We start from the raw sequence: 19,100 nt of genomic DNA, 5'->3' as shown, positions 1-19,100 counted from the left end.
GTTAAAATCAAAATAGTAACGATTCCATTAGAAATTTTTTTTGAAGAAATTTCCAAATAAAATTTTCGAAAGTTATATATCATTTTAAAGCGGAAACTTTAAAGTTTAATTTGGTATAAAGAAAAGTTTTTAATCTCTAGAAATACGGCTGATATGATTGTTTAAAATTAGCAATTATTATTGTTGGATATATGTACTTAAATTGTAACATTAATGTTAAAAATCATTTTCAGGAAAATTTTTGAAATGAAAGTATGATGTGTTATACGTCATTTTAAAGAGAAAACTTTAAGCTTTATTTTAGTATATAAACCATTTCTTAAACTTCATAAATAAATGAGAAATGATTTTTTGAAGTTGCCTTATTTTGCCAATCAATAACGTTAAAATCAAAATAGTAACGATTCCATTAGAAATTTTTTTTGAAGAAATTTCCAAATAAAATTTTCGAAAGTTATATATCATTTTAAAGCGGAAACTTTAAAGTTTAATTTGGTATAAAGAAAAGTTTTTAATCTCTAGAAATACGGCTGATATGATTGTTTAAAATTAGCAATTATTATTGTTGGATATATGTACTTAAATTGTAACATTAATGTTAAAAATCATTTTCAGGAAAATTTTTGAAATGAAAGTATGATGTGTTATACGTCATTTTAAAGAGAAAACTTTAAGCTTTATTTTAGTATATAAACCATTTCTTAAACTTCATAAATAAATGAGGAATGATTTTTTGAAGTTGTCTCATTTTGCCAATCAATAACGTTAAAATCAAAATAGCAGCGATTTCATTAGAAATTTTTTTTGAAGAAATTTCCAAATAAAATTTTCGAGAGTTATATATCATTTTAAAGCGGAAACTTTAAAGTTTAATTTGGTATAAAGCCAAGTTTTTAATCTCTAGAAATACGGCTGATATGATCGTTTAAAATTAGCGATTATTATTGTTGGATACGTGTACTTAAATTATAACATTAATGTTAAAAATCATTTTCAGGAAAATTTTTAAAATAAAAGTATGATGTGTTATACGTCATTTTAAAGAGAAAACTTTAAGCTTTATTTTAATATATAAACCATTTCTTAAACTTCATAAATAAATGAGGAATGATTTTTTGAAGTTGTCTCATTTTGCCAATCAATAATGTTAAAATCAAAATAGCAGCGATTCCATTAGGAATTTTTTTTGAAGAAATTTCCAAATAAAATTTTCGAGAGTTACATATCATTTTAAAACGGAAACTTTAAAGTTTAATTTGGTATAAAGAAAAGTTTTTAATCTCTAGAAATACGGCTGATATGATTGTTTAAAATTAGCAATTATTATTGTTGGATACGTGTACTAAAGTTGTAACATTAATGTTGAAAATCATTTTCAGGAAAATTTTTAAAATAAAAATATGATGTGTTATACGTCATTTTAAAACGAAAACTTTAAGCTTTATTTTAGTATATAAACCATTTCTTAAACTTCATAAATAAATGAGAAATGATTTTTTGAAGTTGTCTCATTTTGCCAATCAATAACGTTAAAATCGAAGTAGCAGCGATTTCATTAGAAATTTTTTTTGAAGAAATTTCCAAATAAAATTTTCGAGAGTTATAATATATCATTTTAAATCGGAAACTTTAAAGCTTAATTTGGTATAAAGCCAAGTTTTTAATCTCTAGAAATACGGCTGATATGATCGTTTAAAATTAGCGATTATTATTGTTGGATACGTGTACTTAAATTGTAACATTAATGTTAAAAATCATTTTCAAGAAAATTTTTGAAATAAAAGTATGATGTGTTATACGTCATTTTAAAACGAAAACTTTAAGCTTTATTTTAGTATATAAACCATTTCTTAAACTTCATAAATAAATGAGAAATGATTTTTTGAAGTTGTCTCATTTTGCCAATCAATAACGTTAAAATCAAAATAGCAGCGATTCCATGAGGAATTTTTTTTTGAAGAAATTTCCAAATAAAATTTTCGATAATTATATATCATTTTAAAGCGGAAACTTTAAAGTTTAATTTGGTATAAAGAAAAGTTTTTAATCTCTAGTAATACGGCTCATATGATTGTTTAAAATTAGCAATTATTATTGTAACGTGTACTTAAATTGTAACATTAATGTTAAAAATCATTTTCAGGAAAATTTTTAAAATAAAAGTATGATGTGTTATACGTCATTTTAAAGAGAAAACTTTAAGCTTTATTTTAGTATATAAACCATTTCTTAAACTTCATAAATAAATGAGGAATGATTTTTTGAAGTTGTCTCATTTTGCCAATCAATAACGTTAAAATCAAAATAGCAGCGATTTCATTACAAATTTTTTTTGAAGAAATTTCCAAAGAAAGTTTTCGAGAGTTATATATCATTTTAAAGCGGAAACTTTAAAGTTTAATTTGGTATAAAGAAAAGTTTTTAATCTCTAGAAATACGGCTGATATGATTGTTTAAAATTAGCAATTATTATTGTTGGATATATGTACTTAAATTGTAACATTAATGTTAAAAATCATTTTCAAGAAAATTTTTGAAATAAAAGTATGATGTGTTATACGTCATTTTAAAGCGAAAACTTTAAGCTTTATTTTAGTATATAAATCGTTTTTTAAACTTCATAAATAAATGTAAATCAATAACGTTAAAATCAAAATAGCAGCGATTTCATTAGGAATTTTTTTTGAAGAAATTTCCAAATAAAATTTTCGAGAGTTATATATCATTTTAAAGCGGAAACTTTATAGTTTAATTTGGTATAAAGAAAAGTTTTTAATCTCTAGAAATATGGCTGATAGGATTGTTTAAAGTTAGCGATTATTATTGTTGGATACGTGTACTTAAATTGTAAGATTAATGTTAAAAATCATTTTCAGGAAAATTTTTAAAATAAAAGTATGATGTGTTATATGTCATTTTAAAGAGAAAACTTTAAGCTTTATTTTGCTATATAAACAATTTCTTAAACTTCATAAATAAATCAGGAATGATTTTTTGAAATTGTCTCATTTTGCCAATCAATAACGTTAAAATCAAAATAGCAGCGATTCCATTAGGATTTTTTTTGAAGAAATTTCCAAATAAAATTTTCGAGAGTTACATATCATTTTAAAGCGGAAACTTTAAAGTTTAATTTGGTATAAAGAAAAGTTTTTAATCTCTAGAAATACGGCTGATATGATCGTTTAAAATTAGCATTTATTATTGTTGGATACGTGTACTTAAATTGTAAGATTAATGTTAAAAATCATTTTCAGGAAAATTTTTAAAATAAAAGTATGATGTGTTATACGTCATTTTAAAGAGAAAACTTTAAGCTTTATTTTAGTATATAAACGATTTCTTAAACTTCATTAATAAATGAGGAATGATTTTTTGAAGTTGTCTCATTATGCCAATCAATAACGTTAAGATCAAAATAGCAGCGATTTCATTAAGAACTTTTTTTGAAGAAATTTCCAAATAAAGTTTTCGAGAGTTACATATCATTTTAAAGCGGAAACTTTAAAGTTTAATTTGGTATAAAGCCAAGTTTTTAATCTCTAGAAATACGGCTGATATGATTGTTTAAAATTAGCAATTATTATTGTTGGATATATGTACTTAAATTGTAACATTAATGTTAAAAATCATTTTCAGGAAAATTTTTAAAATAAAAGTATGATGTGTTATATGTCATTTTAAAGAGAAAACTTTAATCTTTATTTTAGTATATAAACCTTTTCTTAAACTTCATAAATAAATGAGGAATGATTTTTTGAAGTTGTCTCATTTTGCCAATCAATAACGTTAAAATCAAAATAGCAGCGATTCCATTAGGAATTTTTTTTGATGAAATTTCCAAATAAAATTTTCGAGAGTTATATATCATTTTAAAGCGGAAACTTTAAAGCTTCATTTGGTATAAAGAAAAGTTTTTAATCTCTAGAAATACGGCTGATATAATTGTTTAAAATTAACAATTATTATTGTTGGATAGGTGTACTTAAATTGTAACATTAATGTTAAAAATCATTTTCAGGAAAATTTTTAAAATAAAAGTATGATGTGTTATACGTCATTTTAAAGAGAAAACTTTAAGCTTTATTTTAGTATATAAACCACTTCTTAAACTTCATAAATAAATGAGGAATGATTTTTTGAAGTTGTCTCATTTTGCCAATCAATAACATTAAAATCAAAGTAGCAGTGATTTCATTAGAAATTTTTTTTGAAGAAATTTCTAAATAAAATTTTCGAGAGTTATATATCATTTTAAAGCGGAAACTTTAAAGTTTAATTTGGTATAAAGAAAAGTTTTTTATCTCTAGAAATACGGCTGATATGATTGCTTAAAATTAGCAATTATTATTGTTGTACTTAAATTGTAACATTAATGTTAAAAATCATTTTCAGGAAAATTTTTAAAATTAAAGTATGATGTGTTATACGCCATTTTAAAGAGAAAACTTTAAGCTTTATTTGAGTATATCAAAATTTCCATAAATGAGATATCATTCTTCAAAGTTGTCAAATTCTATAGAGTGAAATAGAAAAATGTTAGAAAGTTAATTTAAAATAATTTTGGTGTTCCTATTGTGGAAATATGCTCATTTGCTTGCGTAACGCTTTGGGAGTCATCTAAAGAACAACAATGCGAATCCTATTTAACTCCGTTCAAAAACCATTTGGAGTAGAACTCTTTGAGAATTTCATGCCATTAAAAATAAACTTGGACGGTTTACGATGGTTTTATTGAGTCGAAGGGAACGAAACTCTGCGCAACTAGTTTATGGTTTATATAACTTCTTTTATTTTCTTAAGTTTTAAAATATTAAAATAGAAATAAACTCAAAATGACTTTTATATTACTTATTTCAAATTTATTTTAAATTATCTTGTTAGAGGAGATAAATTATGATATTTCCTGCATTATATTAATGTTTTGAAACATTGTGAGCAAATAAATAAACGAAAAACACAATGAGGAAGTAGCGGGATCAACAAATATTCCCATCATCGAGTATATACTATATAATAATAATAACACCACGGTTGAGTTATATTTGGAGCTATAAACGGTGTTTTCGATCCGTAGTAAAAGGCAAAAGGCGTGACCTGCGTTAACAAGTTTAGCTTTTAGTAAAGAAACGGTGTTTGCTCATTCTTGTTTTTTTGACGATTAAAAATTGTACTAAAATTTTCCAACTAAAAATACTTATATGATAAATAAAAAAAATTTTAAAACACACAAAGTTCAATCAAAGAGAACATCAATCGGTTTTGGCATTTAAATGAGATCCGATTTCAATTAAAACGTGCCTTCGGTTTAACGGATGAAATTGATGGCATCCCTTTCTGCGTACCTTTCTGCTTTGTCTATAACATCATGGAGGGTTTTGTGTTTCTCGATTCCTCTGTTAATGCTCGGCGAATGTTAAACCGGAAGCGATAATAACGTTGTAATCGCGACGTGTACGGTTCACTGATTTGATTGATGCAAAAATTAAGAAAAGATTTAAAATGAATGTTAATTTGGGTTTGTAACAAAATAAAAGTCTTGATTGGTATGAACGTCTAATTTGGCCGCAAGTCAATTAATCCTTTATCTGGGTTGATAGGAAGTGCGGTCTTAACTTTGTTAAGATCGTTAAAGGAAATTGAAAAACCTTAGGGATTGGCAGGTAAAGTTTTTTTAAAGTTACTAAAGTAAAAGAATTCATTGTTGAATTTCAAAAGTTTCAAACAATCAAAATTCTGTATTTTTTTTTGTGATCAATTATTTATGAAGATTAAGAAATTGTTTATATATTAAAATAAAGCTTAAAATTTCCTCTTCAAAATGACGTATAACACTTGATATTTTATTTTTATTTCAGATTAAATCATAAATTATGGGTGATAATTGGAATTCATCTTACGTTTATGGAACGGATACAATAAGCGGATGGGGAAACCGTTACTTTTTTACCTACTTCACGGAAATGAGCGAGAGAAATCCTTGGAGAACATCATCAGAAGTAACGGCTTTTTCCCTAATTTTCCTTATTTCCATATTTGCGAATGTCGCAATCGCCATTTGTGTAATAAGGTGAGTTTCTAGGACAATTTTTCACCAGATCATCCTGCAGAAAGAAGGTCACAATATGCACAATCGTAATATTTCCGCGGAGGCGGGAAAGAGATTCGTTCGTCCTTCGAAAGGAATTTAGAGAACGACGTCAATTTTTCACGTCGAAGCTTCTCCTTGAAAAAGAATAGAAAAAACAACAAGTTGAAATATTTTTCAGACAGAGGGAAATTAAATAAATCTCTTCAATCCATTGATTGTTAGCTGTGTTTACTAAATGAGATTTTGTATTTTCAGATTTCCCGACATGCGTACCGTAACAAACTGTTTTGTGCTAAATTTGGCTGCTGCCGATCTCCTTTTCGCCGTTTCCATCCCTGCAGTGGCTTATTCCCGATTCCATGAAACCTGGAAATTAGGAAATATTGCTTGCAGACTCATCCCATATGTTCAGGTATGTACTTTAAAGATTCATTTTCTTTTTAATCGCCGATTTGAGACTAAATAAAAGTTAAAAATATCGTTGATGAAAAAAATTGTTTTCTTCAAAACTGTTAGGAATTAAGAAATAAAACTTTTTATGGTTATAAAGGAATGTTTGAAGATAGGTTATGCCAAATTTAAAGTTTCCACGATAAAAAATTATTTTATAAAAAATTTTTGAAATCACCTATTTAATTTGACGTTTCTTGAAAGTCTCATTATTAAAAGAAATTGATTTTTCCAAAATGATTAAGATTTGAGAAATGAAACTTTTTGAGGTTATAAAGCAACGATTCAAGATAAGTTATGCCAAATTTAAAGTTTCCACGATAAAAAATTATTTTATAAAAAATTTTGAAATCACCTATTTAATTTGACGTTTCTTGAAAAAGTCTCATCAACAAAAAAGATGATATCTCCAAAACAATTAGGATTTAAGGAATGAAACTTTTTGAGGTTATAAAGGAATGTTTGAAGATAGATTATGCCAAATTTAAAGTTTCCATGATAAAGAATTATTTTATAAAAAAAATTTGAAATCACCTATTTAATTTGACGTTTCTTGAAAGTCTCATCAACAAAAAAGATGATATCTCCAAAACAGTTAGGATTTAAGGAATGAAACTTTTTGAGGTTATAAAGGAATGTTTCAAGATAGGTTATGCCAAATTTAAAGTTTCCGTGATAAACAATTATTTTATAAAAAAATTTTGAAATCACTTATTTAATTTGACGTTTCTTGAAAGTCTCATCAACAAAAAAGATGATATCTACAAAACAGTTAGGATTTGAGAAATGAAACTTTTTGAGGTTATAAACGAATGTTTGAAGAGAGGTTATGCCAAATTTAAAGTTTCCACGATAAATAATTATTTTATAAAAAAATTTTGAAATCACCTATTTAATTTGACGTTTCTTGAAAGTCTCATCAACAAAAAAGATGATATCTCCAAAACAATTGGGATTTAAGGAATGAAACTTTTTGAGGTTATAAAAAAATGTTTGTAGATAGGTTATACCAAATTTAAAGTTTTCCTGATAAGCAATTATTTTATAAAAAATTTTTGAAATCATCTATTTAATTTGACGTTTCTTGAAAGTCCCATTATCAAAAAAGATTGATTTCTCCAAAATGGTTAGGATTTAAATAATGAAACTTTTTGAGGTTATAAAGAAATGTTTGAAGATAAGTTATGCCAAATTTAAAGTTTCCACGATAAACAATTATTTTATAAAAAATTGTTGAAATCACCTATTTAATTTGACGTTTCTTGAAAGTCTCATTATCAAAAAAGATTGATTTCTCCAAAATGGTTAGGATTTAAATAATGAAACTTTTTGAGGTTATAAAGGAATGTTTCAAGATAGGTTATGTCAAATTTAAAATTTCCACGATAAACAATTATTTTATAAAAAAATTGTTAAAATCACCTATTTAATTTGACGTTTCTTGAAAGTCTCATTATCAAAAAAGATTGATATCTCCAAAACGGTTAGGGTTTGAGAAATGAAACTTTTTGAGGTTATAAAGGAATGTTTGAAGATAGGTTATACCAAATTTAAAGTTTCCGTGATAAAGAATTATTTTATAAATATTTTTTGAAATCACCTTTTAATTGGACGTTTCTTGGAAGTCTCATTATCAAAAAAGATTGATATCTCCAAAACGGTTAGGATTTGAGAAATGAAACTTTTTGAGGTTATAAAGCAACTCAATTTAAATAAAACAAAATTTTCCTCTTTCTTGCTATTTATTTTAATATGCTTCTAAATCGAAATTTTGTTTTATTTAAATTGACTTAAACAAAGCTTGCTAATGGATAATTTAATCAATGAAGAAAATTCCTCGAATATAATCCATTCATTTAGGAAATTATATAAAACTTTGGAAATTACATATAATCACATTTCCTGATTTTGCTAACATTAAAATTTCAAAAACCAAATTAATAAATAGAAAATCTATTATTCACAAAGTTTTGAAAGATGCCAAAATTGAACATTATAAAAAGATAGGATCCATTTATGAAAAGCTCAACATCAACCATAGAAAACTTAGAGAGAAATTTCATTACCTGGAGATAGAAGAGATTATAGAAAGTATAAAACAGGAAACAAAACAACACAAAAATGAAGACCTAAAAAGAAAAAACAAGAAACTACAAAAACTTCGTAAGAAGAAAGAAAAACAACAAAACATTAAAATTGATGAATTTATTAATAACGATAAAATGACAAATAACGCTACAAAAATAGATAATAATTATAAAAATAAAAATTTGTTCACAAACTTAACACAAATTCAATTTGAACCTGACGAACTGGAAATGTTGAATAAAGGTTACAAATATGCTTTAACAACATATACGGATCCAATTGAAACTGCTATAGATTTAGAAATACTTATTAAAAATCAACCCAAGTTTGACGAAATTAAAAACGAAATTATCCATACTTTAAATAAGAAACCAAATAAAATTTCAATAAAGAATAAAATGGAAAATAAAAAGAACTGGAAAACAATTAAAGATATTAGAGATAAACTCAAAAATAATAATGCTGTATTTACCAGAGGAGATAAAGGAGCAGGTATAGTAATTTTAGACAGGAAAGTTTACAATGAAAAAACAATAGATTTCTTGATTAAAAATAATTATATTGAACTAAAAAACAATCCTTTAGAAAAGATCATTAAAAATACTAGAAATATAATTAAAGAATGTAAAGATACTTTAATTCAATATACTCCTTTTCTTAATAATTCGGAAAAAAACTTTTACAGTTTCTATTTTATGGAAATTAAACCTGAAATACCTAGACTCTATTCTCTGCCTAAGCTTCACAAAGAAAATATGCCAATAAGACCTATTACAGCATACGGTAATGCACCTACAAAAAAGTTTAAAAAATTCATGTCAAAAATTTTCAAACATATAAATTTCGAACCTAAGTATACAGTTAAAAATTCCAAGGATTTTATTGAAAAAACTAAAAATCTAAATATTGACGACTCTTTATTTGTTTCCTTTGATGTTACAAACTTGTATTCGAATGTTCCTATTGAATTTACTCTTAAGGTTGTCTCGCAACTTTTTGAGAACCACTTTGCAGATCAAAATACGTCGAACAATTTAAATCAAATTCTTAAACACGTAGTTACTCAGAATTATTGTTCTTTTGAAGATAAATATTATCACATACCTGATGGTTTACCGATGGGCATGCCCTTATTAGGATTAATCTCAGATATATATCTAGATTTTATTGAGAAAAATATGATTCTTAATTATAACAGTATATTTGAAGAAAACATTAAATTTTGGTGTAGATATGTAGATGACGTGTTTTGCATTTGGAAGGGAGACATTTTTCAGTTGAAGCAATTTTTAAAATATCTAAACAACATACATGAAAAATTAAAATTTACCATGGAAATAGAAAAAGATAATTCATTGGATTTTTTGGACCTTACTTTAACTAAGACAATAGAAAACAAAATTAAATACAGTATTTTCAGGAAACCTACAAACTCTTTAACTACTATCCCCTACAATTCATACCACCCACACAATCAGAAATTTGCAAATTTTAGATTCTTAATCAACAGAATATTAGATTATCCACTTGACAAAGAAACTTTAAAAAACGAAAAAGATTTCATATATAAATTAGCTAACAATAATGGTTTTCCAAGAAGTTCTATAGACAGACTTTTTTATAGAATTATAAAACAAAAAGATCCGTTAAATACTAAAATAAAGAACTCAAATTTGACATATAAACCTATAATCTACAATCGATATACTTCAACTAGGCAACACCTATTCTCCAGATATGATATCTCTCTGGCATATTCTAATAATAACACAATTTTAAAATTATTATCAAATTATAACAATAAAAAAGAAATAGATATAAGAAAAGAATGTGGCCTGTATTCGATAGAATGTAACAATTGCAGTAGTATTTACATAGGACAGACAGGAAGGAGATTAGAAACACGTATCAGAGAACATGAAATTAAAAATAATTCTAATGTTTATAAACATAAAATGGAAACGGGACATAAAATTAAATACAAAGAAACTAAATTAATACACAAATGTAATAAAGGTCAAAGATTGGATTTGCTTGAAATTTTGGAAATTTTAAAGTATAAACATTAAATAAACAAGTTTTAAATGTATTTTAACTTTTGGTTTTGAATTTGATATTCTATTATATTTGTTCAATTATTAAAGTAAGAAATTTTCAAGTTTGGATAAAAAAGATGAAGTTAACTTTGGAGGATGTGTTAAATTTGATGATTAATATATTTTTTCAACTAAACTGACAGTAAGTAAATTTATAGAAATTTTGGATTTATTTCATAAAAAAAAATTTTGAAAGCACCTATTTAATTTGACGTTTCTTGGAAGTCTCATTATCAAAAAAGATTGATATCTCCAAAACGGTTAGGATTTGGGAAATGAAACTTTTTGAGGTTATAAAGCAACGTTTCAAGAGAGGTTATGCCAAATTTAAAGTTTCCATGATAAACAATTATTTTATAAAAAATTGTTGAAATCACCTATTTAATTTGACGTTTCTTGAAAGTCTCATTATCAAAAAAGATGATATCTCCAAAACAATTAGGATTTAAGGAATGAAACTTTTTGAGGTTATAAAGCAACGTTTGAAGATAGATTATGCCAAATTTAAAGTTTCCACGATAAAAAATTATTTTATAAAAAAAATTTGAAATCACCTATTTAATTTGACGTTTCTTGAAAGTCTCATTATCAAAAAAGATTGATTTCTCCAAAACGGTTAGGATTTGAGAAATGAAACTTTTTCAGGTTATAAAGGAATGTTTGAAGATAGATTATACCAAATTTAAAGTTTCCGTGATAAAGTATTATTTTATAAAAAATTGTTGAAATCACCTATTTAATTTGACGTTAATTTGACTTCTGAAAAAGGCAGTAAGGGACATAGTAAGGGAAATGGAAGGGGAAAAGAAGAAGAAAAGGGTAGGGAGAGATGAGAGTGTGGACACATTAGAGAAACAAACAAGGGATATGGAGACGAGATCCACAGGAGGGCATTCGTATACTGAAACTGAGGACTCGAGGAAGAGGGACAGGGAGGAGGAAGAAGGGCTAACAGAGATAGGATATATGGGGGCCAGATACAAGAGACCGATAAGCATGATTTCCTCGGAAATGGACGGAGGGAAGAAAGAGGGAAGAGTTGAGCATGGGCACAACAGTTACATCCACGAACTCCGGGAAGAACTAGAGACTGAACTCTTAGGCCAGTACAGAGATATTCCTAAGAAAATGCGCCTAAGAATTATGGATATCTTTTGGAAAGTAGAGGCCTCAGCAATGAGAGTTGTGGTGACGATGGCTGAAAATAATGGGAAAGAAAGAATTTCGATAAGAAGATGAAAGAAATGGAGTTCTGGAAAGAAGCAGGGGATAGAGAGCACGAAGGATACGCTAGCGCTGTTAAGAGGGGTGCGGGGAACGAAATGGACCCGGAGGGGAGGAAAGCTGGGGGAGAGAAAGTGCGCGAGCAAGAACACCATCATAGTTCAGGGTGGGGAGAGTATCGTGGATAGCGCGGAATTGAAGAATGATGTGGTGAAGAAACTAGAAAAAGAAGACACCTGGAAAGAAGTGACGTTAAAAAGAGTAACCAAGCTGAAAAATAAGAGGATATTAATAGAGAGAGACTCGGGGAGGAATGTTGAATTGGTAAGGGAGAAGATCGAGAGTCAGGACATAACGATGTGGGAATCAGCAATGGTGTGGCCTAAGGTGATACTCTATGATGTGGACAGAGAGATGAACGAGGGGGTATTATTGGAGCAGCTGTGGGGTAAAAACACTGAGCAAGGGGTTGGGATAGGTTGAGATAGGCCAGAATATTGTTCAAGACGGGCAGAAGAGAAAAGGGGGTGATAAATTATGTTATGAAATTGTCAGGAATACCAGATAACGGCGGAGTTGGTGAAGAGAAGTATTAATTATGATGATTATGATATTTGAGGTGATTTGTATGGTGGAGACCTGGGTTGATGAAGGAGGGTGAGCAAAGATTGAGGGAAAGTTGCCAGAAGGGTATAGATGGGATTGCGTGTTTGCAGAGAAGAGAAGTAAGAGAGGAAGAGCGTGCGGGGTATTATAACAGGAATAGCGAGAGGAATTATGGAGGAGAGTAAGACGGAGGGGAGATGGAGGCAGAAGGGAATGGTAAAAAGGCAAATCAAGCTAGAGGGAGAGAAGGTGCAGATAGTCACAGTATATAGCAAGGCAATGAAAGAGACAATGAGGCAATGGGAAGATATGACAGAGGAGGGGAGGGAGCGATACCTGATTATTGGAGGGGACTTTAATGCATGAATAGGGGAAGAAGGAGGAAGAGGGGAGATGGGGGATGAGGGAGAGAGGTGACGGTCCAAGGATAAGATTCTGAATGGAGAAGGAAGGGAGATGCTGAGGTGGGTAGAGGAGAGGGGATGGGAGATACTGAATGGGTATATGGAGCAAGGAGATGAAGGGGAATATACCTATACGGGTGCAAGGGGGGCGTCCGTGATAGATTATGTGGTAGTGGATCAAGGAATGTGGGAGAGGATAGAAACACCAGCCTCTAGAAGTGTGCATAAAGGGATCGAGAATAAGAAGGAACAGAACGATAAGGGAACATGGTGGAAAATACATTAGGGTAGATTGGTCGAAAGAGGGGATAGAACATTATAGGGGAAAGTAGGCAAGCTGGGGTCAGAGAGTGGAGGACGCCGACTGATTGAATGAATTAATAGAGGTGGTTAGGAAGGCGATGTTGAAGAAAGAGAGTGGGCGACATGGGACTAAACTGGGAAGAAACGAATGGTGGGATAAGGAATGCAGAAAGGCCAAGAGATAGGCCAGAAGGAAATTAAGACAGTGGCAGAAAATAATACAAAGAAGAATGCAAGAAAAAGAAGAGGGAACTGAAGGAAAGGGAGGCTGAGAAGATTAAGGGGTTGAAAGAGGAAAATGAGGTATGGAGATACTTAAAGAGGATGAGGAAGGGAAGAGAGGAACTTGAGAGGGGTGGAAAAGAGCAGACTGGGAGAGGGAGAGCGAGGGAGCCATGGTTGGAGGCGCCGGAAACGATAATAAACGACGTATGGTTGGGGGAGAGGTTTCCGGACAAGTGAAGGATGGGCATAATATGCCCACTGTATAAAAAGGGGAATAAAAGGGTAGTGAGCAATTATAGAGGGATCAACCTGTGGGTCACAACTTTCAAAATTTATGCAAAAATACTGCTGGGGAGGTTGGAAGAGGAAATGGAGAGGGGAGAATTGTTGCCGGATGGGCAAGTGGGATTCAGGAAGGAAAGAAGAGCAATTGACAATATATACATTCTGAAACACCTGGTAGATAGGGAGGTGAACAAGAAGGGGGGAAAGCTGTATGAATTGTTTATTGATCTGAAGGCTGCATTCGATAACGTGGATAGAAAGAAGTTGTGGGAGGAAATAAGGAGGAGTGGTATAACAGAACAACTGTTAGGGAAGGTGAAGAAGATGTACAGGGAGACCAGGACCAAGGTTAAAGTGGGGGTGTGGGGGTTTTCTCACATATTATAAAATAATATAACTAGTATTTTTAGAAAAAGATTTTGTATTTGTAAAGTAAAAAAATTGACTTCCTTTTTTGCTGAAATCTATGCAATAATAAAAAAAATGAACTTATGCATAGTAACGTAAAATAACCGATTTGAGCAGTGAAGTATGAGGAAATGATAGAAGCAAGACCACATTGCAGGATTCTGGGAGAGTGCTGGAGGGAAATTAAGGGGAGGAGGCTGATCTATGGACAAAGAGACAGGGAAGAATATTATAGAAGAGTGAAAACTGAGAGATATGGACAGGGATATACAGAGGCAGGAAAGAAGGTCACAGATACGAGAAGGGAGATACAATGAAAGGTATGGAGAGATAGTGACAGAGGCACTGCCAAAATATTTGTTGATGGAGAGGGATGATGAAGGGAAGAGATTGGTGGCCAAATTCCGCTGTGGTAATGAGGAGAGGGGGAATAGGTAAACACATGCTGAGAGGGTGTAGTGAGCTAAAGGAGGAGGCAATGGACAGGAAGCAGATTTTGGGAGACGGGGGCGTGGGCAAAAGATGGATGAGGGAGATGATGGTGGCGAGGAGGCGAAGGGGGGAGGAGGGTAGAAGATTTGGAGGACAAATGTAACCACATATACTAGAGTGAAAATGATGACGATTCATGTAAAAAAAATTAGTAAAGGTCCTCATATTGCAAACATACAGGCCATCAAAGTTAGGAAATTTTAACACGTTTTTCTAAATATCTTAAACACTATTTATGGTAAAGCGTTGAAATTTTGTACAGTGTAAACTAATATCACGTAAAATCATTAGGCAATTTTTGAGTTGGATCGGTACGCGGGAACAATGCTATACAGGGTGTTCCTAAAGTTTGTTTGCTCAGAACTTTTTTATTCTATCATAACGTTACATTTATTTTTGCAGTTTCTAATAGTAAATTTAGTTTAGAAACTTTTATCGCTCTTAGAGAATATCAAAAAAAATTCTACCGTTTTCGTATTAAATGCAAAAATGTTAGGCTCCAAATCCAATAACACTAAAAAATAAAAAAAAGAATAAATAAATAATCTGAATTGGCAATGACAAGTGAAAATCGAACTGAGCTGTCATTACTATTATGTTTGCAACATGTGCAAGTGTAGATTTAGCTAAATCACATTTTTTATTTGTTTTAGTTGGTTTAATAAAAGAATCCAAAAACAATAAATAAAAAATCAACAAAAATAAACAAAAAAAACGACAACACTAACAGGAATAATAAAAAAAGTACATAAAATAACAAGACAAGTAATAAAAAATACTAAAAGAAATGTTCAAAAACTTAGATTTCTTTCTTTTTAGTGTTATTATTGAAATCGGAACCCAACATTTTTGCATTTAACACGAAAACGATGACTTTTATCAATATTATGTAAGAGTAATAAAAGTTTCTGAACTAAATTTACTATTAGAAACTGCAAAAATAAATGTAGGGTTATGATAGAATAAAAAAGTTCTGAGCAAACAAACTTTAGGAACAGCCTGTATAGCATTATATTGGCACCGATACTAAAAAACATTTAAAATAAAACATCGTTTAAGCTGTAATACAGATTTTTGATTAACATTTAAAACTGAAACGATAAAATTGGAACAAACCTTAGCTTTATGTATAGCATTGTTCCCGAGGACCGATCCAACTAATAAATTGCTTAACGATTTTACATCACATTAATTTATAGTGTACCAAATTTCAACGCTTTACCGTAAATAGTGTTTAAGATATTTGGAAAAATGTGTTAAACTTTCCTAACTTTGATGGTCTGTATCTTTGAAATTTGAAGACTTTTACTAATTTTTTTTACATGAATCGTCATCATTTTCACTCTATATGTGACTAAAATTTGTTCCCCGAGTCACCGAAACACCCTGTATATACAGTGTGTCCCCGGATAAGTGAAACGACTCTTATAAAATGTAAAATTTTTTCCATATTAATTGTCATTTTTTGAGGTTTAGCCCTGCTTGGTGAAAGACTAATTTTGAGAATATTTTCAAGTTTTAAAAAACAAGTGAGTGTTGACACTGAAGCGAAAACTCCTTGTGTGTCAGGTAATGAGATTTTTACCAAAGTATGCCGATCATTCTGAAAATTTGCATATGGCCATAATTTTTCATTCTGAACAAAACTTGTTAGTAATACTTTCACGTACTGTAAACACAAAAGGTAGTTTACCTGCCACAAAAAAGTTTTTCTTTCACCGTCCAAGCTTACTTGTTTTTTAAAACTTGAAAATATGTTTAAAATTAGTCTTTAATCAAGCAGGGCCAAACTCCAAAAAATGACAATTAATATCGAAAAAAAAGTTTTTACGTTTTATAAGAGTCGTTTCATCTATCCGGGGACACACTGTATATAGTAGAAGGGAAAATTGTAAATATTAAAAAAACCTATTTAATTTGACGGAACTTGAAGTCTCATGAACAAACAAGATTGATTTCTCCAAAACGGTTAGGATTTGAGTAATGAAACTTTTTGAGGTTATTAAGAAATGTTTTAAGATAGGTTATGCCAAATTTAAAGATTCCGTGATAAATACTTATTTTATAAAAAAATTTAAAATCATTTGACGTTTCTTGAAAGTCTCATTATCAAAAAAGATTGATTTCTTGAAAACAGTTAGGATTTAAAAAATGAAACTTTTTTTAAGGTTATTAAAGAACGTTTGAAGATAGATTATACGGAATTAAAAACTTTCATAATGAATTTTGTAGTACAACAAATTTGAGTTAAAACCAAATTGACAGAAATATGTCCAAACACGTGAATACATTAAATTCGAATTGGAAAATTTACAATCGCTTCAAGTACATTTCATTTACAAACGGCGTGTTCGAGTTAATTTTAGCTTCCAAATGAATTGTTTTGGCTAAAATTTCAGTTAGTTCGATTCAATTACAAAATTTTAATTGAACTAATTCATTTTTTTGTTCAGTTCGTTTCAGGTGTCGTTTTATTATGGACTTTGGCCTTCATCAGCATCGATCGCCACAAATGCATCGTAATCCCGCCTTATCGCTCAAAAATGACACCGACGGAAGCTAGCATATACTCAGCTTTAATTTGGTTAATGGGAACCGTGATGTTTGTTCCGGTTCTATTTTGGTTCCGCGAGCAAGAAACCAACGGCAATAAATTAATTTGTACCTTAGTTTTCCCAAAAACTGAATCGTTAGATATTTCTTTTTGTTTCATCGTCCCCGTTGTTCTCCTAGCTTGTCTCCTCCCAATGATCATTTTAGTTTATAGCTACCAAAGAATTTTCCACAAAATTATCTCAACCCGCAACACTTGGGCGAATTCTTGCGTCATGGTGAACACAATCGACTCGAAGAAACCCCGCAACAATAAGGGACGAAGACAAAGCGAAATAAGCGTCTCCGATATCTTCACCCCCTGGCCAAGAAAGCTCTCGTTATCACAACAAGAAGAAATACGAATCAACAAACACATTAAAGTAGTAAGGGTGTTATTTTTAAACGTAATCGTTGTTTTATTGATGTGGCTCCCAATTACAATCGTGATGTTTTTGATTTTTATCGACGGAAGACGTCCCGATGAAAATAAAGAATACTTCTTAAGATCCCACCACTTTGTGATTACCTTAATCGTGGCGTTTTTGAACACGGTGATTAATCCCGTTTTGTACGGCGTGTTATCGGATAATTTCCGAGCGTGTTTAATTAAAATGTTGTGTTTTAAGGGAAATCATGAAAATGGGAATATTTTGAAAGAAAATATTACGCCGAGTAGTGGGAGGAATCAGGGGTTTATCAAAAACACGAGGAAACAGAGTTTGGGGAACTCGATTAGCGAGTTGCCACATGAAATCGCTTAACTAAAAATATCCCCTTGTTTTGAGCAAGGAGTGTAAAATTTCCATTATATTGTCATCTCGATGTTACATTTTTAACTTAACATAATAATTGTAATAAAAAAGTATTGTAAATATATTCTTATTAATATTGATGATTGTAGATACCCGAGGAACAAAGCAAATCTGTGATTTAAGTTCTTTGTTAACAGTATTAAATAAAACTTTAACCTTAAAGTTAATGAATTGAAATGTTTTTAAGGGCTATATTTAGTGTAAGATTTTTTTTTGTATAAATCTTTTTGTATAATTTGCTGAGTGTAAGAAATAAATTAAAAAGTATTCTGGTTATGATTTTTAAATGAAAAAACCGTATCTCAATAACGAATTGTGATATCATCCTGTATATTAAAAAAATTCTTTTATGGCTATTATACAGGGTGTCCGAAAATGACGTGCACAACGCAAGACCACTAGTACCTTGACCAAAAATATTTCATTCATGATGAATCAAAGATAAAACGCAAAACAAAAAATGCAAATATCGAATTTTGTAAGAGAGAAAATAGTTTCTAAATTAAAGTAACTACTCAGAAAAAAAGAATGGCTTTGTAAAGGAGGTTAAAAAGATATGGATGAATAATTGTAGGCTGAATGTAAAATCTGGGCTAAGTGCCAAATAATTCATTTTCGCGTTAGGTTGTGAAATACGTGCAATGTACCAAATGCAATTCCGTATAAAGTGGGCTATCATTAGTTTGTTGTGGAACTAGTTTTTAAAAAATCCGCTATGATGCGTGGTGTGCTATGAAGCACCAGCTGTTTGGTAAAAAACGGGCTATGTGTCTTGTTACTCTCTGAGTTGTTAGAGGTTATGTTTGGTGATCAGTGCTTGTGATTAGTGTTATTTTGTGGGTTTTATAAATACGGAAACAACTGATTTAACTAAAAAACGTAGGAAGAAAGGTGAAGGGAGGCTAGCACAGTTTAATAAGAATCAGAGATCCTGTGGAAGATTACCTGAAAAACAACCACCAGGCGAAGAGGTAAGTTTGTTAGTTTGCACATATTTGGAAAGTTATCTAAAGCTAGGCCC

At 30.0% G+C, this 19,100-nt stretch overlaps 1 protein-coding gene across 1 annotated transcript in view; it reads left to right on the top strand.

Moving 5' to 3' along the window:
• LOC111421647 (free fatty acid receptor 4-like) overlaps nucleotides 1-18,353 on the top strand; it is a 47,288-nt gene extending 28,935 nt beyond the window's left edge. The window contains exons 2-4 of the mRNA XM_071199444.1: nucleotides 5,859-6,070; nucleotides 6,347-6,503; nucleotides 17,126-18,353. Of these exons, the coding sequence (XP_071055545.1) occupies nucleotides 5,874-6,070; nucleotides 6,347-6,503; nucleotides 17,126-18,028 (1,257 nt within the window). The 5' untranslated portion in view covers nucleotides 5,859-5,873 and the 3' untranslated portion in view covers nucleotides 18,029-18,353. The remainder of the gene's footprint in view (nucleotides 1-5,858; nucleotides 6,071-6,346; nucleotides 6,504-17,125) is intronic.
• The last annotated feature ends 747 nt before the right edge of the window (nucleotides 18,354-19,100 follow it).

The sequence above is a fragment of the Onthophagus taurus genome, chromosome 10 (genome assembly GCF_036711975.1).
Source record: "Onthophagus taurus isolate NC chromosome 10, IU_Otau_3.0, whole genome shotgun sequence".
In the NCBI taxonomy this organism is placed as follows: domain Eukaryota; kingdom Metazoa; phylum Arthropoda; class Insecta; order Coleoptera; family Scarabaeidae; genus Onthophagus; species Onthophagus taurus.
Note: the sequence above shows the minus strand (reverse complement) of the source record. Positions and strands in the feature narration are given on the sequence as shown.